The 26,025-nt window shown below is 38.9% G+C and overlaps 1 protein-coding gene across 2 annotated transcripts; it reads left to right on the top strand.

The window, feature by feature from the left end:
* Positions 1-690: 690 nt before the first annotated feature.
* On the top strand, positions 691-25,364 carry LOC133620634 (interleukin-17 receptor E). Of its 2 annotated transcripts, none has more exons than XM_061982236.2 (17): positions 691-1,078; positions 6,216-6,231; positions 6,307-6,396; positions 6,982-7,070; positions 7,142-7,234; positions 7,317-7,419; positions 11,849-11,997; positions 12,077-12,145; positions 12,217-12,283; positions 12,635-12,741; positions 12,816-12,863; positions 18,023-18,068; positions 18,145-18,296; positions 18,369-18,434; positions 18,537-18,588; positions 23,510-23,617; positions 23,814-25,364. In XM_061982236.2, the coding sequence occupies exons 1-17, from the start codon at positions 878-880 to the stop codon at positions 24,692-24,694; spliced, it is 2,337 nt and encodes a 778-aa protein (XP_061838220.1). In that variant the 5' UTR covers positions 691-877; the 3' UTR covers positions 24,695-25,364. The 2 variants fall into 2 exon arrangements, with proteins under 2 accessions (XP_061838220.1, XP_061838212.1); XM_061982228.1 differs by having other exon boundaries at positions 693-1,078; positions 12,560-12,741.
* The last annotated feature ends 661 nt before the right edge of the window (positions 25,365-26,025 follow it).

Below are 26,025 nucleotides of genomic sequence, written 5' to 3'. Positions count from 1 at the left end.
GGTGTCTGGAAAACAACTGCTTTAAGTCATAACTTAAAAGTTGGTGTTTGAACTCGACAGGTCGTTTCCTCTCAAGGATATGTCTATCACTTTTGCATTCTGAAGTCCCAATTAGGGCCTCCTTCCTACGAGAAGTGATCCAATTCACCTGCGAATATCAAACTAAGGGGCCTTATCTTATCATGTGCTCAAACTGAAATACCACTCTGTACTCAAACTTGAAGGTTAGCTTTCTCCAAGATGAATATGAGCATTCACCATATGTAGAACATATGAGTTAATTAATACACTTCAGTTTCTATTTTTTTCAGTGCTCTTACTGGTTCACCCTTCAGCTTATAGAGTGGATAGATGACTACTGTACACACTGGTTTTACAAGTTGGTCCACTGTCACCAGAAAACGATGACATGTATATTTGGATTGTTTAGATTGTTTTAACATCAGGTTTGATTTCGTTTTAATAACCATTTTTAAACTTCATTTACCAAATATTTCTTTGTTTGACTGACTGTAAAACATGCTTGCAGCATGAAATGTGGTGCATGCTAGTGAAGTTTGTTTCCTGCACAACACAGGAAGTGACCTAATAGCCTGCTTCGGCGTTCTACTCTTAAACTGTAAACACCACGTGCTTGCTCTTAATATATCATCTATTCAGTCAATTGTTAGATTAAATAAACCCGATTACCTTGGCCAGATCTGTAATAGAACACAGAATTTTCAAAATGTAGCCACAAAACATCCCTTTTGTATTCCAAATGTGGGCGTCTCGTTAGTGTGTGTAACACAACACATTGTTGATCTGCCATAGGTGTGCGTGGTGGCGTGATAGGTGGTAACTACTAGCTAAAAAAACAAGTTTCCCTTCCTCCCACATGGGTGACTTGTGTCAACACACTACTACTACTGTCGGACACATCAAGCAACATGGATCAATTCGTCAACGTCATCTTGGTTTTATTTATTTTAAACCATTAACAATGCAAACATTGAGGTGTGTGTTGTGGCTGGGAATTGTCGCCATGTTGGTTTTGGTGTGTCCACGGCTCCTGGACGGGAAGAGCTTTTCATGCCAGGTGAGTGGAAATTAGAGACATATTTCAGCAAACAAACCTTTTCTTGTCCCCCCGACATTATAACCTCCAAGCATGGTGCCTTACTTTTAGGGAGCGTTAATCATTTTCATGTCCTACTTTTCTAGTTGAGTTTGAGTTTATTTGGAACATTTATGCATACAACATGATACATCACAATTTCCAGTTTCCCTATTCAACATGTTCGAAAAGGAGTAGGAAGAAGCAGAGCTTATTTAATCACTTCCTGTTCTCAATATACTCCATACGTAATAACAATAAATAAATAATAATTGGTGAAGTAAGTTATATTTCATATGGTGAGATGAGTAAGATTATCTTGACAATGAGATACATTCAGAATATTTATCATGGTTCTTCTTCTTTGTACTTTGTAAACACTTTAAATTTGAAGAGTTTCTTGAAGTGGATTATATTAGTACATTGTTTGATTTCTTTGCTTAATCCATTCCATAATTTAATTCCACATACTGATATACTGAAGGTCTTAAGTGTTGTACGTGCGCACAAATGTTTTGAATAAAATTTTTCTCTAAGATTATATTTCTCCTCTTTTGTTGAGAAGAATTGTTGTATATTCTTGGGTAGCAGATTATAGTTTGCTTTGTGTATAATTTTAGCTGTTTGCAAATTCACTACGTCTTGGAATTTCAGTATTATTGATTCAATGAATAAAGGGTTTGTACGTTCTTTATATTCAACATTATGTATTATTCTAACTGATCTTTTTTGTAACACCATTAATGAATGAAGTGTACTTTTGTAATTTTCCCCCATATTTCTACACAATAACTCAGATATGGTAACACTAGCTAGCAGTAGAGAATATGAAGTGATTTTTAGTCTAGAACAGGGGTCGGGAACCTTTTTGGCTGAGAGAGCCATGAAAGCCAAATGTTTTAAAATGTATTTCCGTGAGAGCCATATAATATTTTTTAACACTGAATACAACTAAATGTGTGCATTTTTAAGTAAGACCAACATTTTTTGAGTATAATAAGTCTCTTATTCTTTTTAACAACAGTTATTCTGAAGCTAACCAATAATAAATAAAATACTTCTTACCATTAATGCGACTTCTTGAACAGGTGCGGTAGAAAACGAATGGATGGATTAAAATGCATGAGAATGTTTTATATTTTGAACGTTATTTTTAACACTGATTACCAGCTGAATTATTCATTACTTATCGTGTTAAGCAATGTCAGCTAAGATTTATCTGAGAGCCAGATGCAGTCATCAAAAGAGCCACATCTGGCTCTAGAGCCATAGGTTCCCTACCCCTGCTCTAGAACATGTTTTGCTTTATTCATTATTGACGTGTTTCTTGCTACTTTATGTTGTATATTTTTTTACATGATCAATCATACCTAGAAATTTGGTTTTATTTACTCTTTCAATTTCTATTCCGTCTTTTTGTATTTGTGTTTGACTTTTGTCTTCTTCTGTTACCCATCCATCCATCCATTTTCTACCGCTTATTCCCTTCGGGATCAAATAGCATTATTTTACACTAGTGATAGTGGAAATCGTCAATTGTTTACTTAATCCTTGGTTAGATCTGGTACTTTTTGTAATGCTATTGAAGATGACATGTTGACGAAATAAGTCAAATCAATGAAATATGGCCACAGTTGTTGAAAAGGAATTATCCTCAAAATGTGCATTGTCTGTTCTTTGCTAAATCAGGCTGACCATATTCTGAAACCCCAAAAAGAGGGACTAGGTGAAAATTTACCAATGATACTCGAACGTGCTTTATAAATAATATATTTAAATAAAGCATTTGTTTCTCCTCTGTTGACAGTATAACAAAATAAGTCACACTTATATTCTGTAACATTCACAGTTTTAGAAAAAGGGCAGAGGTAGCAATATTCAAAATAACCTATTGTATATAATGTAAAAATAAATAATGCCTCAAAACAGGTTAATTAAATTTAAACAAAAAACAGGTAGCAGCCCATTCTTTAAAATGTCTCTTCTCAGTCTGGTGGACCATTCTAATGTAAAAAAAAATTAAAATAATGCCTCAAAACATTTGAAACAAAAACAGAGGTTCTCAGAGAATACACCATAGGTGAAGAGTATTTCACAAATCAGTTAAAACAACAAAAACAGAGGTAGCATTTCTTAGCCAATTCTTTTTTGGCTTATGTTAAAAAAAAGAAAATAAATAATGCAGAGTCAACATTTAAAACAGGAAAAGTAGCGTATTGCGTTTCTTCTTATTTAGTCGTCTTGGCCTTCCTCATCTCCTTGGTTTTCCTCCTCATCTCCCTGGTCTTCAGAAGGCTTAAACTTAAAGTTATTTTTAGCTCAGGCTTTTGAGTGAGTATACATTGGAGTACCCTTTGGTCCCCCATTGACTCTCTTTTAAAATGGCCATTTTTTGATGTACTGTTAACCTGTTATTTTTTATTTATTAACCAAACTAAATTGGCCCTAGTGTGTGAATGTGAGTGTGAATGTTGGTCCTGCGATGAGTTGGCGACTTGTCCAGGGTGTACCCCGCCTACCGCCCGAATGCAGCTGACCCGCGACCGCGAAAGGGACAAGCGGTAGAAAATGGATGGATGGAATCCTAGCATTTCCTTTTAAAATATGTGCACGTCCTATTAAAGGTGTAATTTGACCCCTCAACCACTAGGGTAGCGCTAGAGTACTTTAGAATGACCATATCCTGAAGGAATCAATAAAGTACTATCTATCTATGTATCTATCTATCTATCTATATATTCAGATTAGACGCATAGTTGCATTTAATCCGCCAAAAACTTAATTATATGTAATGAAAACGATGTTGGTGAGTTGCTAGTGACATTAGAGTTCTGTGGATGTGATTACAAAAATATTGTGCACGCGTGCATGAATATTGCCTAGTTTGTGTTTTTTTGCCATACAAAACTGGGTTTTCTTCAACAAAAGGCATAAAACACTAAAAAAAACGGATTGATCTAGAGATTTTAACGTTGAAAATGAAAAACAAAAATATATAAATAGGTGACTTGTCAAGGGTGTAACCCGCCTTCCGCCCGAATGCAGGTGAGATAGGCTCCAGCACCCCCCGCGACCCCAAAAGGGACAATGGGTAGAAAATGGATGGATATATACAAACCCCGTTTCCATATGAGTTGGAAAATTGTGTTAGATGGAAATATAAATGGAATACAATGATTTGTAAATCCTTTTCAACCCATATTCAATTTAATTTACTACATAGACAAGATATTTGATGTTCAAACTCATAAACTTTTTTTTTTTTGCAAATAATAATTAACTTAGAATTTCATGGCTGCAACACGTGCCAATGTAGTTGGGAAAGAGCTTGTTCACCACTGTGTTACATCACCTTTTATTTTAACAACACTCAATAAACGATTGGGAACAGAGGAAACTAATTGTTGAAGCTTTGAAAGTGGAATTCTTTCCCATTCTTGTTTTATGTAGAGCTTCAGTCGTTCAACTGTCGTATTTTACGCTTCGTAATGCGCCACACATTTTCGATGGGAGACAGGTCTGGACTGTAGGCGGGCCAGGAAAGTACCCGCACTCTTTTTTTTCACGAAGCCACGCTGTTGTAACACGTGCTGAATGTGGCTTGGCATTGTCTTGCTGAAATAAGCAGGGGCGTCCATGAAAAAGACGGCGCTTGGATGGCAGCATATGTTGTTCCAAAACCTGTATGTACCTTTCAGCATTAATGGTGCCTTAACAGATGTGTAAATTACCCATGCCTTGGGCACTAATACACCCCCATACCATCACAGATGCTGGCTTTTGAACTTTGCGTCAATAACAGTCTGGATGGTTCGCTTCCCCTTTGGTCCGGATGACACCATGTTGAATATTTCCAAAAACAATTTGAAATGTGGACTCGTCAGACCACAGAACACTTTTCCACTTTGCATCAGCCCATCTTAGATGATCTCGGGCCCAGAGAAGCCGGCGGCGTTTCTGGATGTTGTTGATAAATGGCTTTCGCTTTGCATAGTAGAGCTTTAACTTGCACTTACAGATGTAGCGACAAACTGTATTTAGTGACAGTGGTTTTCTGAAGTGTTCCTGAGCCCATGTGGTGATATCCTTTAGAGATTGATATCGGTTTTTGATACAGTGCCGTCTGAGGGATCGAAGGTCACGATCATTCAACGTTGGTTTCCAGCCATGCCGCTTACGTGGAGTGATTTCTCCAGATTCTCTGAACCTTTTGATGATATTATGGACCATAGATGTTGAAATCCCTAAATTTCTTGCAATTGCACTTTGAGGAACGTTGTTCTTAAACTATTTGCTCACGCAGTTGTGGACAAAGGCGTGTACCTCGCCCCATCCTTTCTTGTGAAAGACTGAGCATTTTTTGGGAAGCTGTTTTTATACCCAATCATGGCACCCACCTGTTCCCAATTAGCTTGCACACCTGTGGGATGTTCCAAATAAGTGTTTGATGAGCATTCCTCAACTTTATCAGTATTTATTGCCACCTTTCCAAACTTCTTTGTCACGTGTTGCTGGCATCAAATTCTAAAGTTAATGATTATTTGCAAAAAAAAAATGTTTATCAGTTTGAACATCAAATATGTTTTCTTTGTAGCATATTCAACTGAATATGGGTTGAAAATGATTTGCAAATCATTGTATTACGTTTATATTTACATCTAACACAATTTCCCAACTCATATGGAAACGGGGTTTGTAAAATGGGTTGGTTAGAGATTTGTTATTGACAAAACGCTTGTCTATTCAGCTATTATGGTCTCAGCACCTCAACCCCAGTAAGAGGCAGTGGACGCTTGAAGTTCCTTGGAGTGGCCCAGTCGATCGAGCTGGATTCGGCTGCGTATCTGGCAACCTCAGTCAGGGAGAGAGAGGGGGGGGGGGGGATACTACAGATTTTTGACCGTGATTCCAGTACCATTTCTGACCACATTATTGCATATGTCTCCTTTAAAGTTACTGGCTCATTAGACTTGTCAGATATTTGGATTTGTTAGATTGTGTTAATACAATCAAAACTGACATATTAATTTATCTTGAACGTTTTCTCTCTCAATTAACTGTAAGATTTTTTTACTCATATTTTTCCCTCTTTATCACATTTTTTCCAAACCCGCTTTAGAGGGCAGATCAAGATGGTGAGTCTTTTTCAGTTTGTATGCTAATAGTATAACTATTGATCTCCTCATTGAAGACTTCCTATGTGTACTTAGAATATTCTAAAGACCTCTGCCCTGTGAAAACCACCCGTCGAGACTCGAACACCAAATGTGTCACTGTCCATGTTGGCGTAGAAGATGACGGTATGAGTCAAAACACAACACAAGGCTTACTTGTTGCAAAGTACTCTCTTATTTTGAAGTATGATATTTAGTGTAAACATGGTAGGTTGTATTCATACTTTTTTTATATCAACTGACAATTTAGACACAATTTAAAACTCTTGTGTGGTGTGAACAAATATTGGGTATTTCTTTTTCCTTTGGATTAAATATGTAGGCCATTTATAAATTACAATTTTATTTTGAACCCTACAAAACAATATATGGTTTAAAAGGGGATTGACAGAGAGGAAATAGAGATAATTGGGAATAGAATAGAAAGGGTGTGAAATGCAGCAACAGATGGAACATTCACTTGTAGTCCATGATGGGCTAGATAACAGTAGGTGGAACAGATCTAGGGGTTCTAGTTGTGAAATCTCATTAGAGTACCTAAGAGCGGTCAATAAATATTGGATATTGAAATCTCTAATGCAGTAAAAGTAAACACTTACTTTTTAAAAGTAGTGAAGTACAAGATGACATTGTATTTTATGTGAACACAATTTATCATCATTTTAGTCATTTTAGTGTTGCTTGTCTGATGAAATTTTCCCATTCTTCCAGACTTTAGTCAGGGTCCAACCATTGAAGTCCGTTCCTTGGGGAAAGAGATCATCCGGCCTGTCCTGAAATACAAAAGAACTCGGAAAAAGGTCTGATGTTTTTTTCTTCTTGTTGTTGAGTCAGTTTGAACAATAGGAGCATCTGTTTTTAATCTTTGTAGTGGCACGTGAAAAAGAACCCAGATGAAATCCGAGTTTGGTGTAACGAGGTTACCCAAAATCGCCAACCACACAGCAATGGTAGTTTAACCCTGGTAAGATCCTTTTTCCTGTTACAGACACATTTACACCTTTTGCTCTATGTTCCTGAATATTACAATTATTCTGTTTTTCCAGTGGGAGCTCGTTTATGACTGTGTGATGGCTGAGGTGCAACATCCTGTCACCGTTTCCTACAGCACAACATCAATGAGCTGCAGCATTAATTACACCATACCAGGTAGCAACTTCTAATCATGCAAAATATGATGCATATTTTATGATATCTGAACTAGCTGGTGAGGGAATGTCGCTGTGCCACAACCAGGAAGTAAAGGGGTCCTTTAAGTAGGAGGGAAAATGGGACACAAACAAATAATAGATACAGCTCTAAATAATTACCTAAACATCTCCTTCAATAATTTTGTCTGGAATTATATACATACTTATTAAATGTGTCATTAGTTTATTTACAAAGAAAATTCACTTTTTTGGAATGTTGCCTATTTTTCACAATCCTTATGTGAGACAGGATAGTACAGTATGTTTTTCTTTTTTGTATGCATTCTAACTAGTAAATGAACGCAATCAGAAGTCAAGCATTGGAGCGAATGGGATTCGCTCTACTCCGCCTATAGAACGCTTCAAAAAAACGTTTAAAAACCTCCATCAATGTTTTACATACACGCTGTAAGTATATATGTAATATAATAACAGGCACATTTATAATATGTAATATTTACGTATTCTGATCATTTTAACCATACAGTGAGTGGCGTATTAATTTCACAGACGCATCACAACCTTTGCTTTACCCTTCAAAGATGACAACAACTACTACGAATCATGGCAGACTTTGAGAGCCAACAAAGAATACGTTTTAACAAATGAGGATCAGAACCTTATGTTTTGAGCTTGAATATGCAGAGGATGATCTACAAGTTTTAGAAGCTGTGTGCTAAACAGATGCAGCTTTAGTGAAACACTATAAGTTAAAAGTTAAAGTAAAGTTAAAGTACCAATGATTGTCACACACACACTAGGTGTGGCGAGATTATTCTCTGCATTTGACCCATCACCCTTGATCACCCCCTGGGAGGTGAGGGGAGCAGTGGGCAGCAGCGGTGGCCGCGCCCGGGAATCATTTTGGTGATTTAACCCCCAATTCCAACCCTTGATGCTGAGTGCCAAGCAGGAAGGTAATGGGTCCCATTTTTATAGTCTTTGGTATGACTCGGCCGGGGTTTGAACTCACAACCTACCGATCTCAGGGCGGACACTCTAACCACTAGGCCACTGAGTAGGTTAAGCACCATGTAGCAGTGTTGCTAAGTGCTCAATAAGAAATACAAACTACAAAAAGAATTAAACGATAACTTACTGTACAATGTCTGCTCTCACTGGGATGCTGACTGATGGGATGTTCATATATTCCCTTTCAAGAGAAGAATTAATCATAATCCTAAAGCAGGTAAAAAAAAAGTGACACAAACCATTGTCTTTTCGTGTTTTTCTCGCCATCTCCAGGTCTAAGTTGAACGTCAAAGTTGACCAACTTCTCGGTTTATAAGTCTTATACTTTACAAATGAGGAGCATGACTTATAATCTAGAATTAACTTTTACCAACTCAGTGGTGATGTGGCTCAGTATGTCAATACTAGCTGCATTAGCTAGTTAGCTGTCTGTGATCACGGCACCGCTAAATAGTTATTTAACGTTAGCGCCTATAATAACAGTTTCGCTTATACTTGGCTAGTATTGAGATCAAGAGATGTAAACTGAGCTGTTTTTGGATGTATTTTCAGAAGGCTTTATGGGCGGATTAATGTACTCCCTTTAGCTGCATTGTTAGCCACCTTGGACTTTCACAAATTAAAATGCATATAAAAAGAAAAACTTATATGTTCTTGTCTTAAATTGGCATTGTGAATGATAGGCAACAATTTAAAAAAGTTTCTCCATTAATGTAAAAGTATGTTAATTTATTTTATCATATCATTCATTATTTCAGGGCCTAATTAATCATTTAATTAATGATTGATTTCATCGTTTTGTGATTTAAAAAATAAATTATTTGGCATATATGAATCTTTCAAACTCCACCATCAAAGTCAGTGGGTGGGGCTAATCTCTTCCAATGATTGCTTTGGTCTGAAGTCTGGAACTTTGGAATTATTTTCAAAAAATGACGACTAAGGAGTATATACTCATATTTTTTCGAGAGTTTGTGCTCAATATTTCAGAGCAGTGATTCTCAAAGTGTGGTATGTGTGACAAATACAATAAATTCATGAAGTGCTGTCACAAAGCTTACTGAAATGTTGAAATAAATCATTAAATATTAAAACCAATAATTATATAATTATTAAATAATTGATAAATATTGAAATCATTAGTTGAATGATAAATATACTTATTTAAAAAAAGTTATTGACACATTTGATAACACATTTCTGAGTTTAATTCAAATTAATTAGTTATTGACACATCTAAGTAATTATTTAAATATGTGTTCATTTATTTAATTTGTCCCATTTGACCCTCCATACTTAAGAGACAAAAATGTATTTTGCAAATAGCAAGTCCAACTTGTGATGAGTTAAAAAGTTCTTAGTTATAGAATGTGTGACTCAACTACACTAACATTGTCATTAGTGAACATGTAAGGTTTTACCAGTGTTTTCCTCTGGCTTCATTAACTAAATTTTCCATAATTAAGTATATAAATGACTCCGTAGTATTAATACAACTGTTTAAACGTTACATATTCCAATATTCATTCAAATGTCAGTTTTGGGCTGCACAGCACAAAAGTGAAAAAATAAAATATATCATCAGAGATTGCGGTAAATATTTGCTTTGACACCTAGAAAACAAAAAATAAGATGTTAATGCTTTTTTCAAATAGCTTACTTTTACAAAAGTAAATAGAATACTTTTAGAAATGTACAACATGTATAGAAGTGGTAGTAATAGAATTTGGGTTGGAAAAAGTTTGGACCCCTCTGATGTACCCAGTAGTGTAAACCAGAGGTGTGGACTCGAGTCACATGACTTGGACTCGAGTCAGACTCGAGTCATGAATTTGATGACTTTAGACTCGACTTGACAAAATGTAAAAAGACTTGCAACTCGACTTAGACTTTAACATCAATGACTTGTGACTTCACTTGGACTTGAGCCTTTTGAATTGACATGACTTGACATGACTTGCTACTTTCCCCAAAACCCAAAGATGAAAAAGTTATTCGGGAGCGCCCCGTATTTTTCATTGTGTACTTTGTCTATCAGCGTTGCGTGTGTCAGCTGGTGTGGTCTCAGTACAACAGCCAATCAAATTAGATCTACTTTGTTTTCATCACGCAGCATTCATCCAATCAAATTGCAGGACAACCAAGGAAGAAGACATGTCCAAACCACACGCCAGTGAACAAAAAATGATACCTAAAATAATTTTGTTTGGGTATAAAAATTACGAGGTGGTCAACACAAAACGGTTTGCAGTATGCAACACATGCGGTTCGAAAATTACTGATGGAGAGGCAACAACTTCCAACTTCGTCCGGCATTTGAAGTTGCACAAAGAACGGTAAGTTTTGAATGAAAGATAACGTTTATTGGCTAAGTAACGTGACTTTTATTTGCTGTGTAGTTAAATCAGTGAGGCACTCACTGCTAACGTTATAACGTTATTGCAAACACGGGAATCTGTTGCAGTTCACTGCCTTATTCATACTTTTTGTTCAGTGATTTTTTTTAAGCAGGGTTACGTTAGTCAATATATCACACGTAACGTTAGACGGCGGTCAGCAGCACCGCGTATTTTAGCCACCTAAAAAAAGACAAAAATAGTAAAATAAAGGTCAGTTAAAATGTATACTATATTATGAATATGTGTACCGTTTTAGCTAGCTTTCTGACATACTGTTGGTTGTTTACCTCAGTGGTCCCCAACCACCGGTTTTGTTATGTTCACGTATATGTCATGTTTTTTCAATGTTAACACTTTTGTACAAATAAGTACATTTGCACTTTATTTTTCAATGTGTTTGTTCTGTAAAGGAATGAGTTAATGTTTAAAATGACAGGTTAATAGTGCTATTATAAAGTGCAATGTCAGCACAATTTTCTTTCCTGCAATTTAAAATGCACTTGTTTTCATAAATAAATACAGCGTTTGAAAAGCATACACAATCTGTGTTAATATATTAGTCTGTGGTTAAAAGGACTTGAAAGGACTCGAAACTCAAAATGCAGGACTTAGGACTTGACTTGAGACTTTCCAGTCTTGACTTTGGACTTGACTCGGGGCTTGCCTGTCTTGACTCGGGACTTGACTCGGACTTGAGGGCAAAGACTTGAGACTTACTTGTGACTTGCAAAACAATGACTTGGTCCCACCTCTGGTGTAAACACACAGCTTCCTTAAAGAATCATTTACATGCACTGTAAATAATTAAGAGAGTGTCACTATCTTTGTGTGTGTCCTTCGCTCTCAAATAATTCTGTAAGTTATAGGGAAAAAAACACCAAAGCCTAATGATGATGTCCATCATTCTGGACTTTGTCAGGACAATGTCTCCTTTTCGCATGGAAGCACATGTCACTATGTAATGTGTTTCAGCTCTTTTTTTCTAATGCCTACATTTTCTGTGCAACTTTTTTCTAGATCCCATACCAAACTTTCATTTGTCTGTGGACAATGCATCTAAAACCTTCAATCTAACGGTAGAGTCTGAGGATAAAGTCCATGCAAGGTGGTGCTACAAACAGAATGCACACTACTGCATTCAAGGGTCACATTCCAATCGAACTACTGTAAGAGTCTGTGGCACAATTCATATTATGCACACAACCGTACAAAAAAAAATCATGATATAATTTTTTTGTTTTTCAGATTGATCCAGCTCAATCAAACTCTGCTCTTCTCAGATTCCCCTACCTACTTCCATGTGTCTGTGTACAAGTATGTCACACCTTTTGTAATGTCGTGGTTTACAATTGTGAATGAGAGAATGTGCTGTCCTCTGTTGGCAGGTATATTACACATTCACAGATGCCCGGCGGAAACCGGTGTGCCCTTTTCACACTGACACTGTGGCAGGTAAAAAACAGACATCTTGTTTATTTGAAAAAAACTCCAAGTAGCTTTATTGCATATTGCAGACACAAATGGTGAATTGTCCATGCTTAACTAAATCTGTGACAGGGACATGAAAAGACAAGAAAATGTGATTTGGCACAGTTTCATGCAGAATCCTGTTATTTGCTTCACATGCCTTCTATTCTACCAATTGAATGCACATAATCAGTCATGTAAAATGATATTGTTGATTTGTTGACACTTCATAATCCAAACATGCTCTGCATATGCCAACAGATGCACAAGATGTTTGGCTATCCTCTGAAGTGCAATTGTTCGAGTCCAGTTTTACTTGGACCTCTTTGTGTCCAGCTGGAGACTTAAAGATCTTTGCTTCCCTCTGCTGGAGGCATCACAAACAACTCTGCACCCCCTTACTCAACTCCACACTGACAGGGGAAGAAGATGGGCGGATGCTGGTACTTTCCACAGGGTTCAATTCGGGTATAATGTTTAACAGCATAATAAATTACCTGATTTGATGTTTTTTCAGATATTCAACACATCGTCTGTGGACAAACACCCTCAAATGTGTGTGAAGGTGAGTATGCAACAGAGGAACATGTAAACATATGTGCACAAACTCATCCATATGGGTGGTTTGAGAGTGTAATGGATATAGTTTATATATAGTCACAAATAAACATTCATCATGTGTGATGCATGTCAATCAAGCCTGTTTCCTCATGCCTTTTATGCTAAATTGATACAGTCAATCAAATGTAATATGTATCAAAGTTAGCAGTAATTCATACGGACCTCTTTCTAGCTTCACAATCATTTTACTGTGATAGTAACAGTGGTCCTGTTTTTTTCCCATTTACAGCAATGCACTGTGAAGTAAATGATAGATTTCACTGCGAAGAACTGGTACCTCTCTTGCAAAAAAATACTGTAAACATTTTTTTTTTTTTTCAATTGACAGTGCACTGTAAAAACAACAAATATAGATTTTACTTTTAAAATTTTATCAGCTTAGTCCCCAGAATTATACTGTAGAAAAGAAGTGTTACCGTTTTCCCATTTACAGTAATGCATTGTGAAAACAATTGCCATATTATATCATTGACAGTTAAAAATAACTAGCAGTTCAGTCGGCAGAATTTTACTGTGAGAATAAAAGTGTTTTTGTTTTTTTTGATTGATCGAGACTTTTATTAGTAGGTTGCACAGTGAAGTACATATTCCGTACAATTGACCACTAAATGGTAACACCCGAATAAGTTTTTCAACTTGTTTAAGTCGGGGTCCACTTAAATTGATTCATGATACAGATATATACTATCACATATACTATCATCATAATACAGTCATCACACAAGATAATCATCAGGGTGTATACATTGAATTATTTACATTATTTACAATTCGGGGTGTGGAGGGGGGGGGGGGGTAGGTTTGGTTGTTATCATCAGTCATCAACAATTGAGAACAGAGAAATGGATATTGAAACAGTGTAGGTCTGACTTGGTAGGATATGTACAGCAAGTAGTGGACATAGAGAGAGAGATCAGAAGGCATAAGAAAAGTATCTACATTTGATTGTTTACATTTGATTATTAACAATCCGGGGAGGGTGTTAGTTTAGGGTTGAAGTTGCCTGGAGGTGTACTTTTATTGCGGTTTTGAAGGAGGATAGAGATGCCCTTTCTTTTATACCTGTTATCGTTTTTCCATTTACAGTAATGCACTACAAAAGAAATGAGTGTAAATTTTACTGTGAAAAAATACTGGCAACTCAGTTGCTAAAACTTTAGAGTGAAATAACAATGGGAACGTTTTCCCATGCAGTGTAAAATGCACTGTAAAAACAACGCACACAGATTTGTAGGTAAAAAAAAAACCCATTAACAAACCAGCCCCCAAAATTTTACTGCAAAGATTTTTATTTTTATTTTTTATTTTTTTTGTCCTGTCCAGCTTCTCAGGCAAATCATATAGTTGATGTAGATGCCCATATCAGCTGTTCAGATTTACTTTACAAATTATTTGTATTTGACTTTATTAAATGTATTTATATTATCATTTGGTGCAGCCGGGCCGGAGCAGGAGGGGATAGAAAGAGAGAAAAAAGAAGACAGAGGGGGAAATCGTGGGGACAAGAGGGGGATAAGACATAGAGACAAAAACAACAACAGCAAACACAACAATAACAACAACAACAGAGCAACATCAGCAAATATGATATGTACAAATATGATGGTACAGCAATTTTTTAATAAAACGCACAAAAAACTACTCCTCGGATGAAAAATCTGACAAAACTGCCTGTAACTGTTGTGTCCTGAGCAAGACACTTCACCCTTGCTCCTGATGGGTGCTGGTTAGCGCCTTGCATGGCAGCTCCCTCCATCAGTGTGTGAATGTGTGTGTGAATGGGTAAATGTGGAAGTAGTGTCAAAGCGCTTTGAGTACCTTGAAGGTAGAAAAGCGGTATACAAGTACAACCCATTTATCATTTATTTATCATTTAAAGATACTGTAAAGATAAAAGTGGTACCGTTTTCTATTGACAGTAATTAGTTAGTTACCTTCTGTAACCATCCGTTCTATTTAATATTGTATCAGGTCAACGGTATACCAAATAAGGTCAGGCAGGAGGTAAAGTGAGGCCAAAAACTCTTAGAACAACAGTTCGGCTCAGAACATAGTTCATTGAGGAAAGCCTTAGGCTGTGATTAAACAGCCAAAGGCAGATGAAGGCCACCTGTTGTGACAGAAACCATTTTCCACTGAGAAAAATGTCCCAGTAAACAGAACTTCCTTAATCAATAAAACACAACCACCTGGTGAATACCAACCCTGAAGCGTTGGTCCACCCCAGCAGGGTTCACACCCACTTCCCTGAAGCTACGGTCCAGCATGGCAGGGACAGCATGGTTTACTGGCCTTCTTCCAGAATGGCAGAGGCCCTTGATGGAGCAACATTTAGCCTATAAAACCTTGCGATGGTCCCAGAAGAGGCCCAACTGGCCGCCGCACAAATGTCCTCCAAGGGAGACACCTTGAAGAGCGCCCAAGAGGCGCTCTGGTGAGGTGGGCCACCACTCCCCCAGATGGAGGCACCCCAGCACCATCATAGGCCAGAGCTGTGGCACAAACACTGCTTGGACAGAGCTTGGCCCAGCTTAGCTTCCCCATAGCACACAAAGATCTGATCAGTCTGTTTAACAGGGCATGTGTGGTCAATGTACATTCTCAGGGACCCGGCCAGACAGACTAAGTGCAACTGGGCTGCCTCCGCAGATTTATGAGGAGGATGAAAGGGCTCCAAAACCAAGGGCTTCAACACAAATGGGCGAGGGAACATCTACGATAAAAAAAATAACTAGATTAGGCAGAAGAGAGATGACTAATCCTTTTCCTCCTAATCTCAGACAAGACGGATGCACAGACCGACATACAGTTCAGAGACCCAGAGAAGAAAGAAAGGCTGTTTTGACAGCAAGAAATTCCAGCCCCAAATTGGCCAAAGGCTCAGAGGAGGCTCCGACAGAGCCCGCAGCATCATCTGCAATTCCCATGATGGGACCATGTGGGACCTTAGTGGCCGTATACACATAGCCTCCTTCAAAAACTGGCTAAAAAGGGGCTGTGAGTCCACTGTCTTACCCTTAATAAGGATGTGACGGGCAGGTATGGCCGCCACGTAGCCCCTCAAGGTGGATTCAGTCAGCCCTTTCTTCTGCCGTGTCTGTAAAACTAAGAGGACCCTATGTGTCCCACACGAGACCGGGTTCCAGCCCTTTCCTGCGCACCACTGGCAAATGTGTCTCCATCTACCAGCGTAATCACCTTGGTAGAGGGATTTACCCTGCCAGGTAGCTATAACAGCAGGACTCTAGCTGCAGGGCGTGCGCCATCTAGGGGACAGACATGCTGCCTGTAAATCCCAGAGTTCTGGTGCTGGAACTGCCCTTCAGCCTGCGAAGGCATGTCAGACACCATGGGGTTCCTGCCAGCAGCCTGTTTAAGGTCACCATCTACGGCAATCTGGGGCCACAAGCACAACCCTGGCGTTCATCATCTTCACCTTGGCCAGAACGGCTGGTAAAGGGGGAAAGGGAGGAAACGGATAAAGCAGGCTCTGGGGCCACCGGCCTGCAAGAACATCAACCCCCAATGTTCCCACCGGCTCCACTATTGGGTACCACAGTGGGAAGTGGGTGGTCTCCAGTGAGGCAAACAGGTCTACTGAATCGAGACTAAATGGTTTCCACAATCTCTGGATGAATTTGCCATTTCCATAGCCTGGGGCCGCCAATGGACAAGAGATCTGCCACGTTCACCTCCCCCGGCAAATGGATGGCTTTCAGGGATACACCCTGAGCATGAGCCCAGAGGGGGAGTTTGTGTGCCAGGTTGTGCAGGAACCATGACCGCTGACCTCTCTGGTTGTTGATGTAGGAAACCACGGTTGAATTGTCAGTCCGAAGCAACACGTTTCCCCCAAATCAGAGGACGAAAATACACCAAGGCCCGATACCCTGCCTCCAGTTCGAGAAGGTGAGGTGAGCCCCCCTCCAAAAGAGACCTCCGTCCTTCTATGGAACAAGCAAGTAGGTTGAATAAAACCCTTGACGCATCTCTCTGCCGTGGACAAGTGTTATTGCCCCTTTCTGCAGTAGGTCCAAGACCTTTGCCACAAAGGACTGGCAATCTGTCATTTTGCTTAAGAGGGTAGGAATGATTCCGGAACATAGTAGTGGTCTTGTTCACAACTGAAGTCTGTACCCTGTCTGTGTATTCAGTACCACAGGGCAGCGGGTACACTGCGCCCCCCACTCTCTACCATGACTATAACGAGTATAATTTGTCTTTAAAATTGTTAAAACTATACCTACGCATAGCATTGTAAGTTTATTAACATTAAAGTAAACAACACACCGGTCTTTTCTCGTCTACCACCGTGGTTACAGTGAAGCCAATTGCTACATATGTTTCATCATATTCTGGTACGGCAAAAAATGCATGTTCCTAAGGTCACACGTGCCCCCCCTGAGATTGCACTGCGTCCCTCGATAGTTTCACATAATCATGTCTCAATCTCAAAACCATACCCATACGCTCCAGAAGGATAAAAAGATGCTGAACGGGCGATCACACAGCTGTAAATATGGGTTCTGATTTCGCCCGCAGGGCGTAGGTGTTAATGTGATTAATTTGCTCCTGTACATTGTCTCCTAATACGGCTCACCCTCGGAGAAAGTGACCCATACGGTGACATGTTGATCTGATATTAAATAGAACTTGCAGCTCAGTCCCCAGAATTTTACTGTAAAAACAACAACAACGTATGTTATTTTACAGTAATTTGGTGTAAAAAAAAACACTGCCAATGTTATGGTGAAATTCTGGTGACTGGGCTGCCAGGTTTTTACAGTAAAATCAAAACCTTTTTTACTGGCTAACTTGTTGCCATCTATTGAATTTGATGAGCTCTGCTACCTTTATATTTAAAAATGGCGGTATGGGGATAAACTCCTCATACATGGTGCTGTTGTATGTTTAAAATTGCTGTGTTTGGCACCCATGGCATTGGCACATTTTAACTTTGGCCCTTGGAAGCAAAAAGTACAGTGTATGAGCACCCCTGGGTTTTACGGTTCACTGGCCTCTTCCCCCTCCTCCTCTGCCTGAAGCAATGCCTGCTGCCTTTTTAACCTGCACATTGGTTATAATTGACTTTTATCTTTGCAGTTTTCTCTACAAGGCAGCAACAACATCTCCTGCCCCTTCCAGGCTAGTGAGTTGAAAGCATGGAACTTTGTTGTTGATGCAAGATGCACAATGAGGAGTCTGAATGCCTCCCTGTGTTGCAGATATGTCCTCATGGCAGGCTCGTGTGGAACCCCAGCAGTACATCCTGTCCGTATATCTCACATCTACTGTCCCGGCCACATTCTCAGCTCAGCTATGCATCCTGACGGAGAAGGAATGTGCACCCAGAGGCCACATCTTCTCAGAGAAGGCGGTAATTGTTCACCAAACGAGCAACTTGTTTCATTGCGAGTCACAGAAAATAAACTTCTATTTTATCTTGTAGGAGGCAACTTGGGAGACCAAAATAAGAGTACCTCTTCACTTGATTGCAGAGAGGCCGTGTGTGCAGGTAACTTTCATCACGTTATGCTGCACAAATCTCATTCCTGAATAATGGTGCTGTCCCCCCCCCCCCCCCCCCCCCCTTTTTGTATTCATTAAACATGTGTAGGTGTGGCAGTCAGATCCTGCCCTGAATGGAAAAAGAATTATGTGTCCAGACTGTGAGTATGCTTATGATTTAAATTATTACCGCTAGTAAGGTTGAGCATTGTTTGAATTTTGACACTTCCGGTTCCTATTCCGGTTCCTTGTTTTGATTCCGATTCACAACGATTATCGATTCCGATTATTTTAATAGGCTGGGTCAAAAAATGTACTATAAATTTGTCACAAGGCTATTTTCAACCAATATAATAAAATCAATCATTTAAACTTGAATATATATGTTCCAAAGTTTCTTTCCAAAGTTGCTGATTTCAAAACAGATCATCCATGAGTGAAATCGGCCAGTAATGATCACATGTATTAACTGTAATATATATTTGTCTATTTATGTTGAGTGCTATTGACAGTTTAACAATATCAACACAATATTTAAAGAGGAACTGCACTTTTTTTGGAATTGTTCACAATCCTTTTGAGAGACAAGAAGACAAAATTTGTTGTTTTCTTACATGTAAAAATCGGCTCGTTCTAGGTGGCTAGTAATGCAGCTAATGAAAGCAATCAATTCTACCTCTAAATCACTTTAAAAATGCATTCAAAAACCGCCAACAATACTATATTTACGTTCCGTCAACTTCTACAACAACACATAACGCATTTAAGTTTGTAATTACAGTGCGATAGGACACATTTGTACTGACTAAAAATCATGAACAATCATATTACAGTATCTGTAAAGTATTAGCCCAAATTGTATGTTTTGTATGTACACAGCTAGCCAGACAGCTTATGTACTGTAGTTGTAAGAACAAGTCTGATGTGTTGCGTGTATCATGATCAATATTAAAATGTGACTCACTCGATATACAGTTGTCCGTTTGGTCCACCTGGCCAGGGAAGTTTTTTCCAGTTTAGTTTGGGTAAGCACGCCATTTATGTTATTAAACCTTGGCTCCAAGTTCCACATTTATAGCGTCAAAATTGCTTTCATCCCCCTCTCCCAGCTTCCGCCTGCTCCCCCTCTTCCTTTGTGCAAAAGTATACGGTTGTAAATCCTCATTTGTCCAAAAATAGTCGTCTTCATTGTCTGTTACCGAGTCTGGCATGATTAGAACGCACACTCGTGTTTGATTCCAGAAGTAGCAACACAAGTTGTTGCCAGAAGTCAGACGTGCACTGCTGTGGAAACAGAAATCAATGTGCAGAAGAAATCAGTCCCAGAAATGATTAAAATTACCAAAATACGGTAAATATTGAACATATTACATAATGTTATGAACGTGTCTGTTACTACATTATATATAAACTTGCAGTGTGTATATATAACGTTGCTGGAGGGTTTTGAAGTTGTTTTAGAGGGCTTCGAAGGCCATTAGCCGCATCTTTCCGCAAGTGTTTTTATCTTTAAAATCGTAAAAAAACAACAACGATGTGTGTTCTTGTCTCTTATAATGATTGTGAACGATAGGCAACATTCCAAAACTAGTGCAGTTCCCCTTTAAATTAGTTTCTTATTCTCTTTTATTACATAAAATTGTTTGAGAATGACAAAGTAACAGTACACAATAACGAAACAAAAACTAAAACCGCTATGGATTACTCGTTGAATTTTTTTGGGCCCTCAAAGTTCTCCTGTGTCCAGGGACATATTCCCTGAAGTTGCAAACGTTATCATAAACAACAAAAAAAGATTTTCGGAAAATAAAAATATCCATATAATCCCTCTAATATTGATCATACTACCTTTGGTATCAACACTAACGATTTATAGGGGTGTTACAGTACACAAAAATTTTGGTTCGGTATGTACCTCGGTTTAGAGGTCACGGTTCGGTTCATTTTCGGTACAGTAAGAAAACAACAAAATATACATTTGGTTATTTATTTACCAAATTTGTAAACAATGACTTTATCTTTTTAACATTGGGAACACTATAATAATTCTGCCCACGTTAATCAACATTAAACTGCCTCAAGTTGTTGCTCAGATTAAATAAAATGACAAAACTTCTCTTCTACATATAAAAAGTGCAACATTAAACAGTTTCAAGTCAACTCATCATGCTTAATTTATTACAGCATTTGGGAAGCCTGTATTTGATTTTTATTATGTAAATGTTATATTTTTATCAACATGTGATAGCAGGGACCCTGCCATTCAAAACTAAGCTGCTCCATTACTAATGATTAATGTAACTATAGCTGAAAAAATGGTACAATAGCAATAGGAGAGACTATTCATCCCTAAACACAATGGAGTCCATGTAGGCTTAATGATGCAGTTATATTATCATATCAACTATCAGAGACAAAAACTCTTCATTTAACATAATGTCCTTTTTTGCTGCTTCAACACAGCTCAATCCACACAGAAAAAGGTAAAGTAAAATAACAGACAGACAGGGCTTTGCTGTCCGTAACACACACACACACACACACACACACACACGCACGCACACACACACACACCGCAAAATGAGCTAACGTTACGCTAAAAGCTAAATAGCCTTCACCTCAAGCCAGGACTGCGAGCGAGCTGAGCTGCCTTTTCGGTTTCTAGAACGTCAACGGGCTCATAGTGATGTTACTAGTAGTTGACTGGGAGGTGTTTATTATAATTTGGGGAGAGTCAGCCGCCTGATGCTCACCTGCTAAACACCTACCTGCTCATCACAACGCTGGAGCACTGACGACATGCGTTCTGAATAAGCACTGCTGATTGGCTGTTACCGCTCTGCGTGTAACCAATCAGATGGTTGTGTGGGTGGGACAATGCTGGGTGCTGTATAGAGTACTGACAGACACAGAGGCAGAAAGCGGAGCAGCTTGTTAAGACTTTAGCTTCGGTGGCTACTTAATATGTTCGTGTGGAAACTCGTTCGGTACACCACGAACCGAAACCCCCGTACCGAAACGGTTCTATACAAATACGCGTACCGTTACACCCCTAACGATTTATGGATCGATCCGTCTTCCCTTAAGTGCATGCCTGGCAGTGTTCGCTAAACAGCTGCAGGTGTTGTTATGATATTGTATATCTGTAGACACTTATTAATCTACTTTTTATTTTCCTGTTAATAACTGCTTACTTTCTGCAGTAACATGCTTCCATTTAGACTTCTTAAAGTACCAGTAGAGTGGAAAAACAAGTTGACTTTATATGCTTAATTGTCTTTCATGGTATCCATTAAACCATATCAAATTGTATTTACAATCTGAAAAGTATGTAAAAACACTGTTTAAACATTACAAAATGCCACAAATTCAGTCAGCCATTTTGAATATTCCGCTCCGAATACCTTTGGCTATTTCTGGAGATTGACGTCACAATGGGAACGCTTCTGCACTCTGACCATATTATTAGATCAGTCATACTGAAAATTAGACAGAGATGTGTTGTCTATCATTCACAATCTCTATATAAGACATGAACACGTATGTTTTTCTTTTTTTATGCATTCTAAGTCGTAAATAAATAATTACATAAAATGATAGCTAACAATATAGTCAATGGGGGTTGTCTATTTCGCCCACAAACCCTCTAAATAACCATCCAAAACCAACAATACTCTTTACACATATTGTGACCTGAATATTAACCAAATATTAGCAATGTTGTTGTTATAAGCGCGAATGCAGACAAACTTTTCCTTAGCGGCGCAATGATACAGACAGAGGAAATTTTGCATTCATGCTGTGTCTGCATGCAGGGAGACTTTTCCTTAATAACCCTTTGTGTGCATCACAATTAATTTTTCATTTAAATGGGAAGATATGGACATCCTATCAGTCGTCATCAAAGTAAGAGCAGACATTGTTTTATTGTGTTGGTAGTTTGTATTTCTTGTTTAGCACGGTAGGTCGTGAGTTCAAACACCTGCCGAGTCATACCAAAGACTATAAAAATGGGACCCATTACCTCCCTGCTTGGCACTCAGCATCAAGGGTTGGAATTGGGGTTTAAATCACCAAAATGATTCCCGAGCGCGGTCACCACTGCTGCTCACTGCTCCCCTCACCTCCCAGGGGGTGGAACCAGGGGATGGGTCAAATGCAGAGGGTAATTTCACCACACCTCGTGTGTGTGTGACTATCAGTGGTACTTTAACTTTCACTTAGCAATACTGCTACATGATGCTTAGTGTTTCACTAAAGCTGGATCTGTTTAGAAGAGCTTCTAAAACTTGTAGCTCATCCTCCTTATATTCAGGATCAACAATATAAGGCCCTGGATCATAATTTTGCCCAAAGTAATTGTTGTTGGCTCTTGCAAAGTCTGCATGATTTGCATTGTTTTTGGTTTGTAAGGGATCTGCAGTCCCTACCTCTACATCACATAATGACGTGTCTGGCTTCCTCCTTATCTCTCAAAATGGCTCGGGAATCTCTGTGAGATTGATACGGTTTTGATCATATATATTTACTCGCAAACTTCGGAAGTCTTTAAGTGTTATAAGTCAGATATACTGTATATGATAATAGTTTCAATATAGAGGCAACTTGTTTTTGCACTTTACTGGTACTTTACTTTTTACTAACCACTTACTTGTTTTGTTGTTTCAAGCTCGCTTAGCATATTAGATTGTCTGCTCCTCCTTGTTATTGTTCTGCGTGGTACATGTTTAGCCTTGTCCTCCAGTCCCCCAGTGATAGTAATACTAAAAAAAAAAACTTTATTTGCTACAATGGAGGATTTTTTGCATAGGCGAGCATCTCCACACTGTGTATGGAGATACTGTAAACATTTAGCTGTTTACAGTATGGCAGCTATTTCTTCTTGTCCACTGAGCGTCGAAAATAGGAATCGACCTTTAAAAAAATGGAACATTTCGGGAAGATTCAAAATGTTAATCCTGGTTCCCATCAATGCCCGATGCTCAATCCTAATCACAAATACAAATTGTATCGTCTCATGCATTCATGACTCATGCATGTATGATAAATGCAACTCCCCTCCCTTGCCTCTTTCTCATGCAGATGATCGCATCAGGTGGGGTGCACAAGCTGTGGCAATTTTAATTCTTCTAGGCAGTGTTGCAATTTTGGGACTTTTCATCCATTCTCTCACCAAGAGGGGAGCTGCAGGTTAGTTACATCATTCAGATTGACTTGTTTTATTTCATTGCATTGCTACTTGCTGGCATATTTTTTTTTACAAAATCCTATTAGCGTTAGTTTTTATAGCTGAATAAAGTTATCAGTAGCGCACCCATAGTAACCATAATTCTACTTTTCACCTGCCTGATAATAAATGTGATTCTCTTGGTATGATCATTTATAGATTGGCTGTATATCCAGAAACCAGTGTTGCTAGTGTGCTCATCGGAGCAGTCAGCACACATATCTGCTGCGTGTGCCCTGGCTTCTCTGCTTCAGGGGGATCTGAGTGCCACAGTCCACATGGCGCTGTCTGCCCAAAGCTCACAAAGACAGGCCGGCACCGGGACTGCTGTAGCGGATCTGGGACCGCTTCCTTGGCTGTACGGGCAGTGGGAGGCGGTGCGCGAGGCACAAGGAAAAGTATTAATCATCTGGAGTCCCGAGGCTGAAAGGACGTGTCAGAAGTGGTGGGAGCGTACAAGACATTGCAAAGATGAGGAGAGCCGTGTGAACAGGATGGAAGATGATTGCAAGCACGATGCAAGGCGACTGGGTAAACCGAAGAAAGAGGATTGTGTGAGAACATGCAAGGACAAAGAATGTGGGATGCAGGACAGTCCTTCTGCAGTGATAGAACCAGTGTTCACAGCTGCTCTGTCTTGCCTAGAGGGGGCGCTACACGAGCGCAAAGTTCAGGAAGTCGCATTTGTCTACTTCCAGGGCCTCGGCCACAGCAGGGACTTCCCAAAGATTTTCCGAGATGTTCCCCGCTACTGTATCCCTCAGGACTTCAGTGGTCTGATCCAGGAGCTTGGAGGCATGAGGAGGAGCAGTACTACATCTTGGTGGCACTGTTGGCCCAGACTTGTGTCAAAGGGGATGTCAGTGTGGCTGGTGCGCCAGTTAACAGACAAACTGCAAACGCTGTTGCCTCAGACTCATAGGACGAAAGGTCCAAAGTGCAGAGTTAAGTATTTCAGGCGGATGATGTCTGTACAAAATACACAAGGAACAAATCAAGAGCATGAGGCTCTCTCGCAAAGGACAGCAGAGATGCTTTAAAGCAGGGGTGTCCATTAGGTCGATCGTGGAAGGTGTGTCAGTCGATCGCCAGCTAGGCATTAAAAAAGTAGACCTAAAAATGAGCGATCATTAGTCTTCACAATGACGTTACTTTCGTCACTTGATTGACTTTCACAGGACTCGAGGATCTTGTTAGATGGCGCTGGCTGCTCCGAGCTCATTATTAAGAAAAAAAGACCGGCAGGAAGGTGACAAACAATTTTTATTTCAACAGACTCTCGCGCCGTACCTGCTATCAAAACCCTAAAGACCGACCGCACAGTTACTGTGTTCACAATAAAAGCGCTGCTCTATTCTGCCTGCCAACAAAATATGAGTCTCAGAAAGCTAGCACACACAAGCTAGAAAGCTACGGAGTTTGGCGTCAATGTATTTATTGTAAAGTGTATAAAAACAAGTATGGAAGCTGGACAAATAAGATGCCGAAAACCAACCACTTGAATGTAATATTGGACAGAAAGAAGGACTTTTTTTGTCTTCCATTTGAAAATGTGGAAGTTATCTGCACTACTGTCTGATTCCAATCAACGCAAGTCATCAGAATCAAGTAATACACCGACTTATATTGTTGTCTTCATGAAAGAAAGGAATCTATATGTGTTAAACATGCTTGTATTATCATTAAACACCTTTAACATGTTAACAAAAACGTCTCTTTCATAAATAAATGAATAGGAATTATAAATATATACATACATAGATATATATATATGTGTGTGTGTGTGTGTGTGTGTGTGTGCATATATATATATATATATATATGTATGTATGTATATATATATATATGTATGTATGTATGTATGTGTGTGTGTATATATATATATATATATATATATATATATATATATATATATATATATATTCATGATGTAGATCCCCTTGACTTGGTCATTTGACAAGGAGCTCGCCTGCTGAAAAAGTGTGGGCAAAAAAGGTTTTGTTACTGACGGAAACACAACACATGACTAATATATTTAAATGTGCAATGTGATACAATGCAAATGTGAATTTATAATACGCAACAAATTCCAAATGACCCATCATATTTGTTCCTAATGCTGATATTGTTCTTGTCATTATGAAGAACATGTAAACACATAAGAAGTTTTTGATTTTCCACAAATTACTGCCCATGCAAATACAGTACATGATTTTTATTGGACAGCCATAATGCATTGCAAACGACTAGCTGCGTGTGGTCCAAATTTATTTTCACGATGAAACAAAAAGTGGGAGTACTGGGGTTTTCATGGTCCTTTTTACGCTGTACAATATACTAATAGTTGCACTATACATGCAGTGCATCCGGA

The sequence above is a fragment of the Nerophis lumbriciformis genome, linkage group LG01 (genome assembly GCF_033978685.3).
Source record: "Nerophis lumbriciformis linkage group LG01, RoL_Nlum_v2.1, whole genome shotgun sequence".
NCBI lineage: Eukaryota > Metazoa > Chordata > Actinopteri > Syngnathiformes > Syngnathidae > Nerophis > Nerophis lumbriciformis.
This window is presented reverse-complemented; position numbering and strand designations above follow the sequence as displayed.